The sequence below is a fragment of the Heptranchias perlo genome, chromosome 11 (assembly GCF_035084215.1).
Source record: "Heptranchias perlo isolate sHepPer1 chromosome 11, sHepPer1.hap1, whole genome shotgun sequence".
Classification (NCBI taxonomy): domain Eukaryota; kingdom Metazoa; phylum Chordata; class Chondrichthyes; order Hexanchiformes; family Hexanchidae; genus Heptranchias; species Heptranchias perlo.
The window spans coordinates 47,470,473-47,485,192 of NC_090335.1; the positions used below are offsets into that span (position 1 = coordinate 47,470,473).

Sequence of the window (14,720 nt, forward strand, 5' to 3'; positions counted from 1 at the left end):
AATACTGTCATGGATAGATGCATCTGCGACAGGTAGATTGGTGAGGACGAGGTCAAGTAGGTTTTTCCCTCATTGTTGGTTCGCTCACCACCTGCCGCAGGCCCAGTCTGGCAGTTATGTCCTTCAGGACTCGGCCAGCTCAGTCAGTAGTGGTGCTACCGAGCCACTCTTGGTGATGGCCATTGAAGTCCCCCACCCAGAGTATATTCTGTGCCCGTGCTACCCTCAGTGCTTCCTCCAAGTGGTGCTCAACATGGAGGTGGGCGGTAGGTGGTAATCAGCAGGAGGTTTGCTTGCCCATGTTTGACCTGATGCCATGAGATTTCATGGGGTCCGGAGTCAATGTTGAGGACTCCCAGAGCCACTCCCTCCTGACTATATATCACTGTACCACCACCTCTGGTCGGTCTGTCCTGCCAGTGGGACAGGACATACCCAGGGATGGTGACGGAAAGTCCCCAGATGTTCGTGAGGAGGACTTTGCAGGGTCGACTAGGCTTGGTTTGCCTTTGTCATGTCCGGTGCCTAGTGATACAATGCTGGGTGGTCTGTCTGGTTTTATTCTTATTATGACTTTTTTTTTTAAGTGAGATTTTACAACTGAGTGGCTTGCTGGGCCATTTCAGAGGGCAATTAAGAATCAACCACATTGCTGTGGGTCTGGAGTCATATATAGGCCCGACCGGGTAAAGACAGCAGGTTTCCTTCCCCAAAGGGCATTAGTGAACCAGAGGGGTTTTTACGACAATCCGATAGTTTCATGGCCACCATTACTGATACTAGTTTTTTAAATTCCAGATTTTTATTTTAATTAATTGAACTTAAACTCCCCAGCTGCCATGGCAGGATTTGAACTCATAACTCCAAATTACTAGCCCAGTAACATAACCACTATGCTACCGTACCCAATAGGACTATCTTCCTTAAATGTGTCATCTGCTGCAGGATCCCCTATCCTTCCACATGAAAGGGAGCTGTGTTTTCCACATGTCTCCACTGTGCCAGTGTGAACAATTAGGCATCTTTTTTGGCCCCCACCAGAGTTTCCCCTTTTATGGTGAGCTGCAGCCCTTTAAGAGCTGCACCCGTGCCCACTTTCTGATCCCCAGCGAAGTGTGCTATATTCACCTGTAGTCTAGTCAAAATGGATAATAGAATATTGGATGCAGCTTACTACGTTATTGGTGCAGATATGTCTAAGGTTTGGGCCAGCACACGCCTATTTTTCTGGGCCTTTAATGTATTAAAACTATGGGATTTATACATTCGCTTTAATAAAGGGATATGCTGAATTTTATAAATTAAAGCCCCCTTGTTACCATAAGTAGGGAAAAAAATCTTATATTTCTCAAAAGTTGGGTTTTTGAAGGGATCAAACTGAAGGTCAACCTGTTTGGGCTTATGGATGTATCAGTTGTAAATGAAGCATTTTGAAAACTACATTAACGTTGTAACGTAATCTGTATTTGCTCTCTTTTTTTGTCATGGGACTTTTTATTGAGTGTACACAGTTCATTTCCGGTCATCTGCACAAGTTTGAAACCACCGGCGATGTTGACAACTATAGTTATGGTGACATCGCTGAGACAACAGTGCCTGGTTTGATAGTTTTTCTATTTTTATCACTTTTGTCTGCTCACTCGGTGCTGAGTTTTTGATTATTTCTCCCTCCGTTGCCCTGTCTCTGATTATTTCTCCCTCCATTGCCCTGTCTCTGATTCTTTCTCCCTCCGTTGCCCTGTCTCTGATTATTTCTCCCTCCGTTGCCCTGTCTGATTATTTCTCCCTCCGTTCCTCTGTCTCTGATTCTTTCTCCCTCCGTTGCCCTGTCTCTGATTATTTCTCCATCCGTTGCCCTGTCTGATTATTTCTCCCTCCGTTGCCCTGACTCTGATTATTTCTCCCTCCATTGCCCTGTCTGATTATTTCTCCCTCCATTCTCCTGTCTCTGATTATTTCTCCCTCCGTTGCCCTGTCTCTGATTATTTCTCCCTCCGTTGCCCTGTCTCTGATTATTTCTCCCTCCGTTCCTCTGTCTCTGATTCTTTCTCCCTCCGTTGCCCTGTCTCTGATTATTTCTCCCTCCGTTGCCCTGTCTCTGATTATTTCTCCCTCCGTTGCCCTGTCTCTGATTATTTCTCCCTCCGTTGCTCTCTCTTTTCCTTACTGATAAGATGTGCTGTGGAGATGCCGGTGATGGACTGGGGTGGACAAATATAAGGAATCTTACAACACCAGGTTATAGTCCAACAGTTTTATTTGAAAATCACAAGCTTTCAGAGCTTTTCTCCTTCGTCAGGTGTGTAAAGGTTTCCATCAAAGCACCGCATATATAGCCACAGAACAATGCCGGGTGATTACAGATAATCTTTCCAACTGCCTGTTATCACGCCTCTGCATGGATGGTGTTCACACAGGGGAACATTACACCTCAGACCACTGAATACGCAAGCGGTCAGATTACAAAGACAGAGAGAGAGAGAGAGAGAGAGAAAGAATGGCCAGTTGTATTAAAAACAGATAACTTATTTTTCCCCTCCTGGTGGGGTTACATGTAGCGTGACATGAACCCAAAATCACGGTTGAGGCCGCCCTCATGGGTGCAGAACTTGGCTATCAATTTCTGCTCGACGATTTTGCGTTGTCGTGTGTCTCGAAGGCCGCCTTGGAGAACGCTTACCCGAAGATCGGAGGCTGAGTGTCCTCGACTGCTGAAGTGTTCCCCGACTGGGAGGGAACCCTCCTGTCTGGCGATTGTTGCGCGGTGTCCGTTCATCCATTGTCGCAGTGTCTGCATGGTCTCGCCAATGTACCATGCTCCGGGGCATCCTTTCCTGCAACGTATGAGGTAGACAACATTGGCCGAGTCACAGGAGTATGAACCATGTACCTGGTGGGTGGTGTCCTCTCGTGTGATGGTGGTATCTGTGTCGATGATCTGGCATGTCTTGCGGAGGTTGCCGTGGCAGGGTTGTGTGGTGTCGTGGACGCTGTTCTCCTGAGAGCTGGGTAATTTGCTGCGAACGATGGTCTGTTTGAGGTTGGGTGGCTGTTTGAAGGCGAGTAGTGGAGGCATGGGGACGGCCTTAGCGAGGTGTTCGTCGTCATCGATGACATGTTGAAGGCTGCGGAGAACATGGCGTAGTTTCTCCTCTCCGGGGAAGTACTGGACGACAAAGGGTACTCTGTTGGTTGCATCCCGTGTTTGTCTTCTGAGGAGGTCTATGCGATTTTTTGCTGTGGCCCGTCGGAACTGTCGATCGACGAGTCGAGCGTCATATCCCGTTCTTACGAGGGATTTTGAGAGATTAACATACTTTTGAGAGATTGACATACTTTTAGGAGGTTGCCTTTTTAACCCATTAATCCTTTAGATTTGCATTCATGCAAGTACACATCCAGACAATGGCCTACATTGTGCCACATCCTAATACACGTTTGTTTTTTTAAGCAAAACATTTGCAAACGGTAATAATGTTCCTTTAGTGTTTGCTGGCAGTACCAACTAAATATAGCATAGTTCAAACGATTTCAAGGAACATATGGCAGAAAACAACAAGGGACAAAATGGGGGAAAAATGCAAATACTGATAATCTGAATTAAAAACAGAAAATTATATAAATACATAGCATCTGAAAAGAGAAAAGAGACATAGGCGGGGATTCAAGATTACTGCTGTGGAGGTTCTGTGTTCTTATTGTTTATCTTTTTCTCCTACTCGTTTTCTTTCTTTCAAATAACACTGCTAGAGATCTGCTTGTTATTTTTCCCCAGGTTTCTCCCTCATCTAGAGAAGGCAGTTACTGTTGCCGAGGTAAGATTCCATGCGTGTTTTCTAGTACCTTATCCATTCTTCACGTGAGTTCAGTCAGTGAGTGTTGACAGGTATTTTCAGCACAGGGCTATCACTGCTGAGTCTGATACTGCCCTTCCCACATAAGAACATAGGAATAGGAGTAGGCCATTTAGCCCCTCAAGCCTGTTCCGCCATTCAATGAGGTCATTGCTGATCTGTGACCTAACTCCGTATGCCTACCTTAGCCCCATATCCTTTAATACCTTTGGTTAAGAAAAATCTATCAATCTCAGATTTAAAATTATCAATTGAGCTAGCATCAGTTGCCGTTTGCAGAAGAGAGTTCCAAACTTCTACCACCCTTTGCGTGTAGAAGTCCTGAAAGTCCTGGCTCTAATTTTTAGGCTATGTCCCCTAGTCTTAGACTCCCCAAACAGCGGAAATAGTTTATCTCTATCTACCCTATCAGTTCCCCTTAATATCTTGAAAATATCTTCACATGTGCACTTTTGAATAGGGGTTGTTTAATATTTCCTTTTATCTATCCGTTTCAGAGCTGAAACTTCTGCTGAATTACTAACGTATTATGTCACTTCATTTGCTGCCCGTGAAATGCTGACATGAAAGTATGCTTGGGAACTCCTGGAAATAGGCTAGTTAATATTTAGTGTTTTGCAATGCTGAATAAAATAAGCAAAATAGTGCATGGGGCCCTATAAGAAGGCATAATACACCTCCAAGGAGCTGGCACATTGCCAAAAACAAAACTAACTTTGATTTTCTTTATACAGACATCTAATGATAATCCCCTTCCCTCCAATTTCATCTCTTCCTCTCATACCGAGGTGTTCCGTGGTGTGTTTGATCATCTCTGGTTATAATGAGAACCAAATCCTCAAAAAGGACTTTTCCAAAAGAGCGTTAATTGATACTTGATTATTTTAATGGTCCACAGATTTACTGCTCCGTGGGAGACAGCTCTTTCTAATCCTTAGTCTTGCTTGCGGCTTGCTCATTTCTCTATTCGTATCCAGGAACCTGCAATCACAATTTGTTAAATTAGCTCCTTGTCCGACCCTGAAAATGTAGCTTCTCATCCTTCTTTGAGAATGCATACAAGCAGGTACATTGTTCCGTCAGAGAGATAACATGGAGTCTTGCGAGCTGGATTTCAACTTGTGATTCTGTTTCTGAATAAACTATTTTTAGATAGTTAAGAGCCAGAGATGTGACCGAAGGTTTATGTAGATATATGGCATATATTCACTTTTAAAAAATAGGCTCACTTTCTGTGTGCTATAAACACTGCTATACACTTGCCTCAGTCACCTGCTGCAGCAGAGATAGTGGTAAGAGGAACTTGCAAGATTTTGCTATGAACTATGAACTTTGCAGTAAAAGCTGACTTCACTTCAGCACCTTCGCACTTCTGATTTCGTGTCTCTCCCACTGTTGTTAACTGTCTAGCTGCACTGTCATCCTGCCACAGCCTGCCTTGCTGGTTTTGCCTCTCCCACTCCTGGTCTGCTGGCTTTCACGCTCCTAATGACTGACTCCTAACTGAAAATGCTGTCACTGCCTCTCCAGTTCCTCCCAGCTCTCTCGTTATCAATTTCCCTCCTGCTGTTGTCCCCTTTCCTACTCCTGGTGGCTCTCCTGCTACCACTTCCTTTCCTGCTCTTGATTCTGCTGCTGCTTCTCCTGCCCTTGCCAGCTGATTCTGGCAGCTAGTTACTGGTAACTCACCGGCTACACTGTGCTGCCCTTCCTGGTTTGTATGGCTTAGTTATTCACTGGACAAACTCACTCAATCATCAGGGGAGAACGTTTTATGCGGTTTAACTGTATGCTGTGTTTTTGCACATCATGAAGTACACATCTTTATGTATAATGACACAAAAATGCTACAAAGTGCACCAAAATAAAGTGTGAAAAATTAAAATTTTTTAGGTGTGTGTGCCTCCAGACCCCTCTTAGAAAGTAGATCTTCTGCATGGGTTGTATTATAGTATACTCACTTCTAAAATCATCACTACACCACTAGAAAGAGGATAAATGAATGCTGTAATTAAAGAAAGAACTTGCATTAATATAGCACCTTTCCGACCTCAAGATGTCCCAAAGCGCTTTACAATCAATTAAGTGCTTTTGAAGTGTAGTCACTGTTGTAATGTAGGAAACGTGGTAGCCAATTTGCATACAGCAAGGTCCTACAATCAGCAATGCGGTTATGACCTGATAATCTGTTTTAATGATGTTGGTTGATGGATAAATATTGGCCAGGACACAAGGGAAGAACTCCCCTACTCTCCTTCGAATAGTGCCATGGGAACTTTCACGTCCACATGAGAGGGCAGATGGGACCTTGGTTTAACATCTCAACCGAAAGACGACTCCTCTGACAATACAGTGCTCTCTTAGTACTGCGCTGAAGTGATAGCTGAGATTATGTGCTCAAGTCTCTGGAGTGGGATTTGAACCCACAACCTTCTGACTCAGAGGTGAGAGTGCTACCAATTAGGGTTGCTTATCTCCCTATAACCTCTTTAAAGTTTAAATGCTACTTCGGTCTGTATTCTACTGCTTCTGGTAAGAAAACAGGATCAGAGTTCACCTGACAGTTCAGTAGTTTAAATGAACATGTAGTCCTGAGCTCTATAGACCAAGGTCTCAGGTTCCAGTCTCCGATCTCTGGTCTGTGCTAAATTAACTATTCTCAACTGCAGTGTCAATGAGACCAATCAGATCTGCTAGGCTAGGGTTCCCATTCAATGAGGGTTCCTGTTGATGATCAATATCCAGTGACCACTGATGGCAAAAGTGACTGTGATTGTAGAGTGAGGACATGATCAGGTTTGGTGAAAAGCCATTGACCTGAAATGTAAGCTGTTTCTCCCTCCACAGATGCTGCCTAACCGGCTGAGTGTTTTCCAGCATTTTCTGTTTTTAAATCAGATTTCCAGCATCTGCAGTACTTCGCTTTTGTTTCAGGTTTGGATGATGTAATAGCCTGCCAATAACTCACTGCCAATAGTTACACGCTGTACCTCAGCCTGAATCACTCTCTTCAGGAGAGGAGGTGAAGAATTAAAAGAAAGAAAAATAGAAATTAGTACATCAACCTTTGTTCATGACAAGACTGACACCACCTATGGTGATAGAATTGACTGGAAGTTCCCTTATTTTGAATGTTTCAAGCGTTCATTTAAATGATCTTTTCCTTCTTTATAAAAAGATTTGAAGTTTAACAGAACCATTTTTAAACAGTAATTTGTTTCCACAAAAATACATGTGCTTCACTGCAAAATGTTAAAATTAGTAATTATTACAATAATTTTCTGAATGAATTGCAAACAAGTATGAGCAAAAATGTTCTGATTAGAATTATTCCTCAGTCAACTAGACATGCAGCCGTCCTCCGCATCTATGAAAGCTGCCATGTAGAAAATACTCTTTCTCGTAGACTTTGCCCTGCTTGTGCCTTCCTACTGTTGTCTTTACCACTACAGCTTTTTGGTGCCAACAATTGTATGACCTTACAATTGTAACCTTTACCTCTCGTCAATGGCAGGAGGTTCTGAGGTGGCCAACTGATACTTTCCTACAACAGCCTTGAATAGAGGTGACACTTCCTGTGAATCATTTTCCCTTTAAGAAGAAAGTGAAGAGTATGAAGGCATTCTGTGTGCCAGGTGCCGAAAAGCATTTCTTAATGGGGATATTATTGGTGCAGGAAACAAAATAATACATATCATGTGCCTCCCTACATATTTGGCTGTTATTGAAGTAACATGCAGGAGAAGGAAGGGGATGTGACAGTTATTGTGGTATCTCCTGCACATTGCTGGTAAAATACAGGTGGTGATCAATACGGTGAGGGGCAAGCTGGATGTAAATGCTTATTGCAATGCATTGTTACCAGGAATGATTGCCTCCTGTTTCCTTGCCTGCCCTCGTGAGGTCTGTGAACTTCTTATGGCATTCTGTAGCCTTTTGGGATCGCTGGAGATGGCATTCATGGTCAAGGCCATCCCCTTCCACTGCACCTGGATCATGCCTTCATGGGCCTTCATCTCTGGTGGCCAAAAAGCTGGGTTCTTTGCCAGATTATAAACGATAACACCTCAAGTAAAGAGTGTGTAAATTTGGGAGCTCAGTGCCCGAAAGAACTACCAGCTTCAGACGTTGCAGTGCGCCACATCATTACAGAAACACGCTGTTACAGCCAGTTTAAAGCTGCAGTAGCAATGCATTTTCCTCATCTCTCCTCCCCCCAAGATGGACTCCCTATAGTGAATAGATATTTGTGAAAATATCATGATGTCAGCACAGAATATGGTCCTTATCATGTAACATGCTTCAAATATATATTTTGTCACACGTATACAAACACTGGGCTAGAAATTGGGCCTTGTAACGCCCATTGTTTCGGCGCTATGTGGCCTCCCGAAGTTCCAAAATGGCATCCAGAATGTGCGCGCACGCTTCTAGCATTATGTGCGCCGGACGCCATATTGGTAAACGGTTTCATGCACGTGCAGATAACGAATGCCAGCAGCATGTAAAGCAGGTAGAATATGCTTTAGATGCATGTTACATGATAAGGACCATATTCTGTGCTGACATCATGATATTTTCACAAATATCTATTCACTATAGGGAGTCCATCTTGGGGGAGGAGAGATGAGGAAAATGCATTGCTACTGCAGCTCTAAACTGGCTGTAACAGCGTGTTTCTGTAATGATGTGGCGCACTGCAATGTCTGAAGCTGGTAGTTCTTCTGGGCACTGAGCTCCCAAATTTACACACTCTTTACTTGAGCTGTTATCGCAGGGTGCAATGTTGATTTAAAGTGATAAAAACCATTTTGGCACTCAACACTCCACTCAATGCATTTCCTTAACCACGAACACCTCAACATGTTTTAGAGTGCCTGGAAGACCCCCCACCAGCGCTACTTAAATGGATCATGCAGGTATTGCAGGTTAGTTGCTGGATTATTGCTTCTGGCTGCTGGTAGAATAGGACGTGTTTGTTGAAGCTTCCTATACTTACAGAGAGTTGTAAACAATTTTACAACACCAAGTTACAGTCCAACGATTTTATTTTTAATCCCACAAGCTTTCGGGGGCTTTCCCCTTCCTCAGGCGGTGTGGAAAAGACAATTTCGAATCCTTTGCATTTTAAGATCACAGAACAAAGCCTGGTGATTACTGCCCGTTGCCAAGGCAATCACAGTGAGCAGACAGAAAGGTGTCACCTAAAAGGCCACTGAATATACAACCCCCCAAAAAAAAAAGGAGAGAGAGAGAGATAAGGAAGACAATCAATGACCCGTTATATTAAAAACAGATAACATTTGTTCGCTGGTGGGGTTACGTGTAGTGTGACATGAACCCAAGATCCCGGTTGAGGCCGTCCTCATGGGTGCGGAACTTGGCTATTAATTTCTGCTCGACGATTTTGCGTTGTCGTGTGTCTCGAAGGCCGCCTTGGAGTACGCTTACCCGAAGGTCGGTGGCTGAATGTCCATGACTGCTGAAGTGTTCCCCGACAGGGAGAGAACCCTCCTGTTTGGCGATTGTTGCGCGGTGTCCGTTCATCCGTTGTCGCAGCGTCTGCATGGTCTCGCCAATGTACCATGCTCTGGGGCATCCTTTCCTGCAACGTATGAGGTAGACAACGTTGGCCGAGTCACAGGAGTATGAACCGTGCACCTGGTGGGTGGTGTCCTCTCGTGTGATGGTGGTATCTGTGTCGATGATCTGGCATGTCTTGCAGAGGTTACCGTGGCAGGGTTGTGTGGTGTCGTGGACGCTGTTCTCCTGAAGGCTGGGTAATTTGCTGCGAACGATGGTTTGTTTGAGGTTGGGTGGCTGTTTAAAGGCGAGTAGTGGAGGTGTGGGGATGGCCATAGCGAGGTGTTCGTCATCATTGATGACATGTTGAAGGCTGCGGAGAACATGGCATAGTTTCTCCGCTCCGGGGAAGTACTGGACGACGAAGGGTACTCTGTTAGTTGCGTCCCGTGTTAGTCTTCTGAGGAGGTCTACGCGATTTTTCGCTGTGGCCCGTCGGAACTGTCGATCGATGAGTCGAGCATCATATCCCGTTCTTACTAGGGCGTCTTTCAGCGTCTGTAGGTGTCCATCGCGTTCCTCCTCGTCTGAGCAGACCCTGTGTATTCGCAGGGCCTGTCCATAGGGGATGGCCTCTTTGACGTGGTTAGGGTGGAAGCTGGAAAAGTGGAGCATTGTGAGATTGTCCGTGGGCTTGCGGTAGAGTGAGGTGCTGAGGTGCCCGTCTTTGATGGAGATTCGTGTGTCCAAGAAAGAAACTGATTCTGAGGAGTAGTCCATGGTGAGCTTGATGGTGGGATGGAACTTGTTGATGTTATCGTGTAGTCTCTTTAGTGATTCCTCGCCGTGGGTCCATAGAAAGAAAATGTCGTCGATGTATCTGGTGTATAGTGTTGGTTGGAGGTCCTGTGCAGTGAAGAAGTCCTGCTCGAACTTGTGCATGAAAATGTTGGCGTATTGGGGTGCGAATTTGGTCCCCATGGCTGTTCCGTGTGTTTGGGTAAAGAACTGGTTATTGAAGGTGAAGACATTGTGATCCAGGATGAAGCGGATCAGTTGTAGGATGGCGTCTGGAGATTGGCTGTTGTTGGTGTTGAGTATTGATGCTGTCGCAGCGATGCCGTCATCGTGGGGGATACTGGTGTATAGTGCCGAGACGTCCATCGTGGTGAGAAGTGTTCCTGGTTCAACAGGTCCGTGGGTACTGAGTTTTTGTAGAAAGTCTGTAGTGTCGCGACAGAAGCTGGGGGTTCCCTGCACGATGGGTTTCAGGATGCCCTCGATGTATCCAGAGAGGTTCTCACACAGGGTTCCATTGCCTGATACGATAGGACGTCCGGGTGTGTTGGCTTTGTGTATCTTTGGGAGGCAGTAGAAGTCTCCCACGCGGGGAGTATGTGGGATGAGAGTGCGTAGGATGTTTTGAAGGTCTGGATCGAAGGTCTTGATCAGTTTGTTGAGCTGATGGGTGTGTTCTTTGGTCGGGTCTGCGGGTAACCATCTGTAGTGTTCCTGGTTGTCCAGTTGTCGGTATGCTTCTTTGCAATAGTCCGTTCTGTTCGGTTCATACTCCTGTGACTCGGCCAACGTTGTCTACCTCATACGTTGCAGGAAAGGATGCCCCAGAGCATGGTACATTGGCGAGACCATGCAGACGCTGCGACAACGGATGAACGGACACCGCGCAACAATCGCCAAACAGGAGGGTTCTCTCCCTGTCGGGGAACACTTCAGCAGTCATGGACATTCAGCCACTGACCTTCGGGTAAGCGTACTCCAAGGCGGCCTTCGAGACACACGACAACGCAAAATCGTCGAGCAGAAATTAATAGCCAAGTTCCGCACCCATGAGGACGGCCTCAACCGGGATCTTGGGTTCATGTCACACTACACGTAACCCCACCAGCGAACAAATGTTATCTGTTTTTAATATAACGGGTCATTGACTGTATTCCTTATCTCTCTCTCTCTCCTTTTTTTTTTGGGGGGTTGTATATTCAGTGGCCTTTTAGGTGACACCTTTCTGTCTGCTCACTGTGATTGCCTTGGCAACGGGCAGTAATCACCAGGCTTTGTTCTGTGATCTTAAAATGCAAAGGATTCGAAATTGTCTTTTCCACACCGCCTGAGGAAGGGGAAAGCCCCCGAAAGCTTGTGGGATTAAAAATAAAATCGTTGGACTATAACTTGGTGTTGTAAAATTGTTTACAATTGTTAACCCCAGTCCATCACCGGCATCTCCACATCATTACAGAGAGTTGCTATAGTATATTTGAGAGTGGATTGCCAGGTACTGCGTTACTGTTGGTCTAATTTACAAGTGTGTGAACAATATTCCTGGCAACCATGGGTGGTCTGCTAGGGCTCCCACTGGGCATAGAACATGACTGGGAGCATGCAGAGAGGCCACGCAGAGCAGGAAAAGCTGCGAGTTAAGGGAGGAGGATGAGGAGGAGGTGTAGGGCACGGAGCAGGAGGCCATATCCCATTAGGAACTTCAGGGAATACCACTCTTCCCTTCAGAGGAGCGAGGATCAGTGCATCCAATGGCTGAAGTTCACAAAAGAGGTCCTGACAGAGATCTGTCTCCTGCTGCAGCTGCAACTACAGCCTTAGAGCAGGGCAAGGATAGCATTGTCTGTGGCCGTCAAGGTAACCGTGGCCCTGAACTTCTACGGCACTGGATCCTTTCAGGCCTTTGCTGGCAGTGCACTGCTGCATAAGGGAGGTCACGGAGGCAGTGTACGAGCTGCGCAATAGGTTCATTACGTTCCCTCTTGACAGAGAGAAGCAGAATGAGTGAGCATGAGGGTTTGCTCGCATTGCAGGCTTCCCCATAGTGCAGGGTGCCGTTGACTGCACGTAAATTGCCATACATACTCCACATGTCAACTCGGCCATCTTCATGAACTGAAAGGGGTTCCACTTCCTGAATGTACAGCTGGTGTGTGACCACACGCAGCACATCATGCAAGTCAATGCCTGCTACCCTGGCAGCAGTCACGACGTCTTCACTATGTGGCAGTCTAACATGCCAGCTATCTTTGAACCAGCTTGGCAAGTGAAAGGCTGGCCTCTGGGTGACAAGGGCTAACCCTGCATGAGGTGGCTCATGACCCTGGTCAGGAACGCACACACATATGCAGAGCAGGCCTACAATGAGAGCCATGCTGCCACACACAACATCATTGAGCACACCATAGGCATTGTAAAGCAATGCTTCCGCTGCCTGGACCATTCTGGTGGAGCCCTGCAGTACTCAGCTGAGCAAGTGTCAAGATTTGTCGTGGTATGCGGCATGCTGCACAACCTCACCCTTATGAGGGAACAGCCCCTGCCACCAATTATCCTGCAAGACACTGAGCCAGAAGAGGAAGATGAATAGGTTGAAGAGGAGGAGGAGGAGGAAGAGGCTGAGGATGAAGGAGAGGAGACGGAGGGGGAAGTGGAGCAAGAAGCAAGGAGGCAACAGGAACACTGGCCCTGTCTGCCAGGGCTCTGCGTGCTCACCTGATCCATGAGCGATATCAATAACATGAACGACATCTCCCAAGTCACCAATAGTCCCACACTCCCATCCGTCCTCTCCCACATGACCATCAAATCGCCCTCCATATGATTACACATTGCTTCCTCCTTCAGCTCAACACAGAAATAAAAACCACCACCAAATGCAAGTTCAAATCCACATTTATAAATTAACACAGGAAATGATGCAAACCAAATGAGACTATTCACCCTTGTGCATTCCCTTAGTGCCTCTTGTTCGTGTGCCTTCACCTGTCCTAGTGCTCTTGTGAGGTGCATCCCCAGTGGCTGGAGCATGGGTGGTGGGATGCTGCTGATCTTCAATTGAGGATTGTGCAGATGGCCTTGGAGGATGACCTCGAGCAGCTCTGGGCCGGGAGGGCCCGGATTTAGACTGCATCTTGGCCTGGGCTGCAGCAGTCTGGCCTGGCTGGCTGATAGGCAACAGCAAGGGCACTGGTGGAATGGCAGGGATAGGGGCAGGAATGCTGTCATCTGGACAGTGGACAGCAGGTTGGACTACCATGGCGCCACTGCCACTCGCACAGGGCAGCGCCTCAGCAATCCTGGTGATCAGCTGGCGAACGGATTGCTAGAGTGATGTGACGCCCTGGAAGCCCCGTTCCACAGTGGTCCCCAGAGTTACGATAGCAGCAGTCTGCGCTTCCATAGCAGTAGTCTGAGTTGCCATTGCAGCAGTCTGAGCTTCAACCGAGGATTGCAGATGTTTGATCACATTGGTTTGTGCTGCAATGGAAGCTGCGACAACGACCATCAGGCACTGCATCATGGTGGGTTCCTCAGGTGTGCTGATGGAGCTGACCCCCTGTTCCACGTGGTTAAGGATGTGCACCAAGCTCTGCGCAAAGCCCTTTGCCAAGTTGGAGCTGGACTCCACCATGCTCCTTGATATTGTGCGCAGGCTTTCTGGCAGGCTTTCCAGTGCCCAGAGCTTTTGGTGGTGTACGCCCATCAGCCGTCTTCTATAGCCTGGACCATTGAAGTCAGCATCTGATACCTCAGCAGCAGGACCAGTGTGTAACCTCGCACTCTGGCAAACTGGCGCCTGTGGTATCCGTTCCCCCCGCCCCAGCTCATGCGCACTTGTGCCTGGTGTCTCACCACTTGCAGATCCCTCCTCTAACCTAGCCTCTAAAGGGCGTGCAGTGTTAGTATCTGAGTTGGTGGATGCGAGTGTCAGATCAAGTGACCGTGCAGCTTCAGTGTCCTCCTTCCCCTCCTCCTCCTCCTCTCCTCAGATGGCTCCAGTTCTTGTGTATCTGCAATGACAAAGGGAAACAGGTTGAGTTGTGGAGCGGGGAGAAGAGCAAGTAAGACATGAGTCAGAATAGATTGTGGGATGAGGGAGATGTGGGAAATGAGAAGGAGGACTAGGTTTGCAGAGACCCCCTTCATTGGGACCTCCAGTGCCACCAGTGGCCACAGAACTGTCTCCTCCAGGTGAGGACGTGTAAGCGTGCCTGTCCTCCCTCAGGTCTTTCCTGCTGCTGGCTGTTAAGTGCCACCTTCTCCTGCAAGACAGAGAGAAGTGTGTCAGTGAATATCCTGCAAGCTGTCTGGGTGATGTGCCTGTCATGGTAGAATAGCTGCCTGTGTGTGTGACCTGTGAGTGGTGGTTGTGTGGCATGCAAGTGGGGTACTATGTGAGGGTGAGATACAGCATCCGAAGTGCAGTGTAGCGTACGGATGGGCAGCGTTTGTTGGTGGGTGGGTGATTGGAGGAGGGGTGTCGTGCGTGGAGCAGTGGTGCAGTTGGTTGGATGTGCCACTTGACACTTGCATTCACTCACCTTG

General features: G+C 47.0%; 1 protein-coding gene across 1 annotated transcript; it reads right to left on the reverse strand.

Annotated features, from left to right (window-relative positions):
- Positions 1-2,248: 2,248 nt before the first annotated feature.
- On the reverse strand, positions 2,249-13,008 carry LOC137326958 (uncharacterized). Its single transcript, XM_067992331.1, has 2 exons — positions 12,888-13,008; positions 2,249-3,316 (listed from the first exon to the last, which is right to left on the reverse strand). The coding sequence occupies exons 1-2, from the start codon at positions 13,002-13,004 to the stop codon at positions 2,549-2,551; spliced, it is 885 nt and encodes a 294-aa protein (XP_067848432.1). The 5' UTR covers positions 13,005-13,008; the 3' UTR covers positions 2,249-2,548.
- Between the last annotated feature and the right edge of the window lie 1,712 nt (positions 13,009-14,720).